Genomic DNA, 7,313 nt, shown 5'->3' with positions numbered 1-7,313 from the left:
ATGTCATTACCTTTAGTTCCCTTAATAATATTAGACTCGAGCACGTTATTTTTTCCCTTTTGTGCCTTTATTTTTAACGTTTATCTCGCGAGCACAACTTTAATTCAACCAATCTCTTTGTGCACATTTGTTATTTTTGCCTAAAGATCGCATGCCCGCCTTTGATCTTTATCAGACCGCTCTTCTAGGTCAGAAAAAACCCAAAACCATCTTCCTTATTAAGCAATTACCATTACAAGTTTATTTGCACTGCAAGACACAATAAAGTATTTATACACGTTAAAGGAAAAATAAGGCAAATGGAAGTCTATATCCACTGACGAGTCAGCAAAATTATGTAAAAAATGTTGCCGCAGCATTGAATTATTTCTGCTGAACGACAGTGAACGACAATAAACCCAAACATAAAAAAAATTGTTTTAATTAGATTAGAATTCACTTTTGTGTAATTAAAATTGTTATTAGTGTAGATTTAAGCGTTGTAAAGTTTATATTTTTTATAATAAACAAGTGTTTTCGATCGGCGATTACTCCTGTCGCCAATTAGCGCCCTGGTCCTGGGTTTTTGCAATTTTTGGCAATAGCGCGATTTCTTGCGGCTCGCGGCGCTTGCGCGGCGTCGCGATGCCGCCGCTCACGTGAATCGCGCTCAGTCCGACGCGGACGTGGAGAGCGTCGCCGGCGTCGTCTCCAGACGCAATGTCGCGATCGCAATAACAGTCGCGCGATGCCGGGCGAAGAAGAGCTGCACCTCAACGGCGTCGGCCGGACCCAAATCTACCAGCCCTCCACGGGGGAAAAGCACGTCTTGTTCTACCCCACAAGTCCGGCGCCGTCGGTCAATTCGGACGAGAGGAGGAGCTGGTCGCAGGCCTCGTCCTCCCTAGCCACTCAAGTGAGTGCATTTTTAAACACCGCTCATTGAAATTATCTTTGAGTCGTAAAACAATATCGGCGAGTTGGACTGAATTAAACTTGGGCTTTTTATCTCAGCTCGCTTTAATTCCGCATTTTAGACAGTAATGCGGGTTCGATGATTCACAAACATTTTCGTTGTGGGTTAGTTTATGTGGGAGATAAACACCGGCCAATTATTTACTTTAATTAAATATGGAATTTAATTGGGAAAAATTAAGTTTAGCGGGCGAACTTGTTGCGTACTCGTAGTTACAAAAGTTTATGTCGATACGTCAATAGTGTAGAATATTTTAATTAAAATTTAAATTTCTACTCTCTCTAAACCAAGGGAATATAAAATAAACATCAACGGTTTGGACATTTAACTTTTAAACATTTTTCAATAGCTGCCCCAGCGATTATAAATTTTAATTTCATTTATTAAACTTTAATCAAATGATAAATGTTAAAACTTGATTTCCAATTATGTACCGATTGAAAACAGGTATTAAAATTCTATTCTTGAAACCGGAAAACTCACAATTTATATCAACTTTCCTAGACCATTATCCATTTTCGAGACATGCGTTTATTAACTATTAATAAATGTGGAAATTTATTATTTATTAATGAGGGAAACAACAATGAGTTACGTACTTTGACACATTTTTTTATTAAAGCCCCACAAATTTTAGATTAGTCGAAAAATTGTATCAACAGCCTTGTTTAAATGATAATAAAAATTTCAAGTAAATATTTTTTTCACTAGTTTATCAATTTCCAGTTTCCTTAAACTCAATTTATTGTCTTCTCTGTTTCTAAATCTGGCCAAAACTGATTCACAATCTGCCAGTCCTTAAAATTTATGAGGCCAGGTCCGTTAAACTGAAATAAACTGTATGATATTTGTCACAGTTCCATTTTTGTAAATTCTGTGTTTGATTTACGTCGCGTTTGAATAATTTTTTCAATTCTCTATGCATTTTGAGTGGCTATAATCAACGAGAAAATATATAAATTCCGGAGGGAGCTCTTTATTACTTTTGAACATAACAGCATCGACGCTAACAGAATTTGTTGTTAAATCAACAGAAAAATGTTCAACGAGCAATTGCTGTGTGATGATATATTATTTTTGGTAATGGTTGTAACGGTCACATCGATTAGCTTTGTGATTTTTTGCATTGAAATCGTTGTTTTATTTTCGTATCATCGGACGTGTTAAGAAAACACTCTTTGACCTTAATTCATTTCAACTGAATAAAACATCAAACAAGCGGTGGGAATATTTACGAGTGTGCCTTTTGTTGGCTGAAATATTTAGCTAAATATTTTTTCTGGGGGTTAGTTTAATTTTCCTTTAATGTAGTCGCAGTTTTTGTCCGCGCGGAAAAAGCACCATTTAAAAGGCATTACCAATCGTCCGCCTCGAATTTATTCATGATTTCGTCGAGAAGAAAATGGTTCATACGTTCGAATCCTAAATTATTAATTCGACACGTCGCAAATCGCGCATTTCTCCAATTGTTCGCGTCTGACCTAACCCCATCCGTTCCTCTGCAAACATCTGCGGCATTATTGTCGTGTATAAACGCAAATATAAAATTTCGACAACCGAACAAATCACCCAACATCAATAGAAAGTGGGGAATTACCAGAAACACCACCACCTGAGCTCCGGCGCAATTACGGAATTTTTCTTTGCGGATGAGGAGAGAAAGCACGAGCGCTTCTGTCATAAAGAAATATTAGATTTTAACGCGTAAAGAAGCAAACCTGCCGGTATGGAACGCAACAACCGGTTTTATTAATCCGGCGTTCGTGTATACATAATAAAAATGGCAATAAACGAAAAGAACATTACGCTGGCGTGTAACTACCTGGATAAATGTGCAATCTCGACGAGGGCCGCTGCCACATCGCACGGACCCCCACTGACACGAAAAATCGCTTATTGTACAGTTACAATTTCTATTCTAATCTTGCGACTATTAGTTACTTCGCTTTGAAAAAATCCAAAGTCAGATTTTAGAAATCTTTAATAAAACACTGGATTGCTTCTTCTAATTAACAAAAAATTAATATAAATGTTGCATATTCGATTGTTCACAACTGCCTAGAAATTATTTAATACAAGTTTTTGTTTAAATGCAATTGAATTGTTTAAAATCCATTCAAGTGCTGTTCAAACAATTTGCCCAACAAAAAAACACATCCGTGTTTGGAAACATTCTGAAATTTGATGTTTGTATTCACGTTTAACTACGATTAATTTGATATTAAAAAGTAAAATGTTTTATTTTTTTATTAACGTCTAATCTAGCGTCAAGCGTACTGAAACAATCTGTAAAGGGTCTACAATCAAACTATTCCTAATATTAGATACTGTTTTTTTGAGTTAAGGCTTAAGGCACTTGTTTTATTTAGCCAATAGTTTCCTATGAAATATTATATACAACGAGAGTGAAAGTGGAAATCAGTTTGCTGTGCCTTAAATTTCTGTACTCCAGTTGCCGAAATTTTTGCAGCTCTTGTGGTACAAGTGAATAAAAAGATGCAAAATAATAACAAGACAGTGTTGATTGTTATTAACATAAAACTAACGTTTTGAAGTATTTATTTATCATGCCGTTTCTTTGGTATATTTTATACTTCTGATTAATCCAAAATTAAAAAAAAATACTGAAACAATTTGTAAAGGGTCTACTATCAGACTATTCCTAACATTAGATACTGTTTTTTTTTGAGTTAAGGCTTAAGGCACTTGTTTTATTTAGCCAATAGTTTCCTATGAAATATCATAAACAACGAGGGTGAAAGTGAAAATTAGTTTGCTGTGCCTTAAATTTCTATACTCCAGTTGCCGAAATTTTTGCAGCTTTTGTGGTACAAGTGAATAAAAAGATGCAAAATAACAAGACAGTGTTGATTGTTATTAATAAAAAACTAACGTTTTGAAGTATTTATTTATCATGCCGTTTGTTTGGTATATTTTATACTTCTCCCGATTAATTCAAAATAAAAAAAATTGAGACACTTGAAAACTGGCTGAAATAGACACAGATATTTAGACGTAATGCGGGAAAATTCAATCAAAAAAGTTTTTTGTGACATTTGTTGTGAACATAAAACCGAAAAAGTTATTTTTTATTTTGTCAGATAATGTTAATTTGTTTAAGAAAAAACTGTTATTTTGTTTAAAGAAGTTTCTTATGTTTTATTTTATGTAATTAAAAAAAATGTTTCAGTAAATCTGTTGGTATTTTGACTTCGTTTTCTGCTATGAGAAGTCTTATACTGAGAAGGCATACTGTTTTATTTTGGGAACTTTTTTTTAAACAAGCAAAATTTACATATCTGACAAAATCAAACTTTTAAACTGAAATACAAATTCGGGTTTTTACTGCGTTTTGTTGACGAAAATAGACATACAGCGTGCTCAAAAACTGGCGCACCTACTCAATGGTGTGTGGTAGAGAACTAGTTACATATGAAGGTAAAAATAGTAAAAAAATTCTTTGTATTAATGTTATTGATAAATAACGGATTTTAGATAAATGATATGTGGCAGCGTTGTCTAAGAGTCATGATCGCAATAGAATTTGATCAACAATAAAAATAAATTATTTTTGAAACGGTTTCCTAGGAAATAATTCCCAGTGTTGGCACATCTACACATTGTGATTTTTTGAATAAATTTTATTTTATTTTTTTAATTAAAAAAAACTGCTAAAATCTGATAGTAAATTTAAAAATAATTATCCATCGTTTTGTTACGGAACGATTACCTGGTATGAAACATGAAAACATAAAAAATAATAAAAACTAAAGAAGTTAACACAACAAGTTTGTAGCTCCAGATTTTTCAAAACATGACTTTAGGAATTTTTTCAACATTTTTCTCGTAATCTGCACTTGCTTCTCAATAACGTACCACTGAGTTGGTGCGCCAGTTTTTGAGCACTCTGTATGCCTCTTTCAGAAAACGTTTATTTCATATGAAAAATATTTAAATAAAAAAAACTAGAAATTTAAAAAAAAAGGTGTTTTCTAATAGGCATCTTCACCTGTAATATCTACGCCTATTTCTCTTTAGGAGGCGCTAGTTAAAATTGTATGCTGCTTTTGAAAAGTATCACCACGTTGTACTGACATTTGTGCAAATCAAACACCAAAAAACGTGCTCTTGAAGACATGGACTTGAAGATACTGAAAGGAGTAACGACGAGACAAAATATTCCGTATCAGCTTTGTGCATCTGTCTGTGGTGTTTCGTTGTTACATCAGCCTTTGTGCGATTTTTTTCTTATTACTGTCTAATTCGTTCGGCTTGTCGCTCGCATCTCGTTCCCCTTGTCCATTAATTTCCATTAGCGCATCTGGAAGTGGCCGCGTACAACTTTTCCTATAAGTTAAGAGCGCCAATTCACGCTAGTGGCACCCTCAGGAACAGGTACGTCCGGAATACGTTTCCTGTGTAAGGTGCGAGTCCGGAAACCTGGCAGGTATGTGTTCCCTCTGATATATGGGCCGGCCGTCGAGCGCCACCCGGGATTCGGACCGGTCATAAATTAATTGGGAGTCTGTTCCACCCGGGTATCCGAAAAAACCACTCGGCGCACATTTTTACCGCCGGATTAATTAAACTAAATCAGCTAATGATCCGCGAAATGAACGCTTCTTATGACGTGTCGACCAAACACGGCCATAATTACCGGCGCGTTTTTGCGGTAAACCTCGGATTACGACGGTTTAATTCACACAAAACTGCCGGTGTTTATCTAATAAGAGGGTGCTTGGTTTTAATTAAGGAAGAACGAAGGGAAGATCATATCTTTAATTCTTCATGAATTCATCGCATGACAAGCACACATTCCCGGCCTCCCGAGGGATCCGCCGGTGCATTCCCGAATTGTTACTGTGCACTGTTTATGTGCCAGGATTTATGGACGCGATAACTTTACTAAAAGGCGAATGCGGACGCAAATCGTGCATCAAGGAACACAATTCACTCCGGGCTGTGTCAACGTTAATTAGCCACTCTTTGACGAAAACACTACATGTTAGAGCCGCGATAAATATCTAACAATGCTCGCTCTACCGCAGTTCGTTTTTAATTCAAACTTGAATCATTCAAGGAATTACTGTTTCGGTGACCCTTGACTGTGGTCTGGCCTAGGACCCCGGAAATAATTAAGTGATCTGTTGCATTGCCATAATTAAACCAATCAATGCTTTGGGTCACGGGACTGAATTCGGGAAACGACGACAATGTCCATTTTCAGGTCCGTTGTTTCGGTTTATCGAACTTGCGGTGGCACAGACAAACCCGCTCTCGAATTCTATTATCACAAGTTATTAGGCGACATTTGTCTACGTTGGAATTTTCGACCGGAAACAAAAATAAAAATGTTATTTTGCGTAACTTGCTGGGAGGTGGTCTTAGTTTTTGATTAAGATTGTTTATAGTGTGGTCTCGAGGAGCGGAGTTAAAAATTATTGCGTTAATCCGGGGCGTGTTGTGCGCGTAATGATGGAATTTCTAATGGTGGTTGGTGTTGAAAACTTTTTTAATAAATTGAAAGCTTTGAGTAGCAAACTGCAAAAAACGGAAAGTATATAAATGGCCGGATCAAGAGTAAAAAGTCGCGCTAAAGTGAATATGAAGGAGAGGAGTCTCGGGAAACTTTCGTATAAATAGGAGGGAAATTCGTGTGTCGCCGGAGTAAATTTATCCGTCAAAAGGAGACGGATCGCCGCAACAACACCCACCGGAAAAATCCGGGCCGTTCCTCCATCACGTATTCGAACTGTCGGCGTGATTAATGTGTGGGATGTTTCAAAAATAATGTCTCATTAACGTCTCGGCCTCGGCCGGAGTGCGGCGATTTATGGCGGAAAACTCGCCTTACAACCACTACATAAATCATACGGGACTCCTCACTCGTCGCGATACAAACGTAAATAACAACGGCAAAAATCGTGAGAATCTTTTATTAACTTTGCGATAATTTATGCAAAGTTATGGACGAGAAGCCGCCGCAATCACAGCGACGAGATGAAAAGTTGCAAAGCTTATTTATGGGAGGTGTCGACGTCGACGATTATTCGCACAAACAACGAATTACAACTGTTTAACACCGACATTGTCGGCACCGCAACACTCCCGCTGAATTTTTAGCACGGCGCTTGGGGATGACCCGGAAAATCACAAAAAAGAATAATGGGATAACACTTGTATCGCGTAATTACAACAAAACATTTTAATGGACGGCCAAAAGAACACTTTGCGCCGAGGGAGGCCTGCACAGAATACACAAGAAATTTTAAATCATTTCTCGCAGTGATTTACTCACTCGAACGTTGCTTCTCTCATTTAGACAAAAATTTCTATAGTCGGAACAATTTCACTCGTA

General features: G+C 36.8%; 2 protein-coding genes across 3 annotated transcripts in view; both read left to right on the top strand.

The window, feature by feature from the left end:
- Positions 1–640: 640 nt before the first annotated feature.
- Scgdelta (Sarcoglycan delta) overlaps positions 641–7,313 on the top strand; it is an 83,492-nt gene continuing 76,819 nt past the window's right edge. Inside the window, exon 1 of one of the 2 annotated variants that reach the window (XM_015979509.2) lies at positions 641–895. In XM_015979509.2, coding sequence (XP_015834995.1) covers positions 728–895 — 168 coding nt within the window. In that variant the 5' untranslated portion in view covers positions 641–727. The remainder of the gene's footprint in view (positions 896–7,313) is intronic. The other variant, XM_064358770.1, reaches the window with a different exon arrangement.
- LOC100142102 (phosphatidylinositol-glycan biosynthesis class X protein) overlaps positions 4,177–7,313 on the top strand; it is an 88,733-nt gene continuing 85,596 nt past the window's right edge. Inside the window, exon 1 of the mRNA XM_001810834.4 lies at positions 4,177–4,188. The gene's annotated coding sequence lies outside the window, so the exon portion shown is untranslated. The remainder of the gene's footprint in view (positions 4,189–7,313) is intronic.

Source organism: Tribolium castaneum, chromosome 9, assembly GCF_031307605.1.
Source record: "Tribolium castaneum strain GA2 chromosome 9, icTriCast1.1, whole genome shotgun sequence".
NCBI classification, from domain to species: Eukaryota; Metazoa; Arthropoda; class Insecta; order Coleoptera; family Tenebrionidae; genus Tribolium; species Tribolium castaneum.
This window is presented reverse-complemented; position numbering and strand designations above follow the sequence as displayed.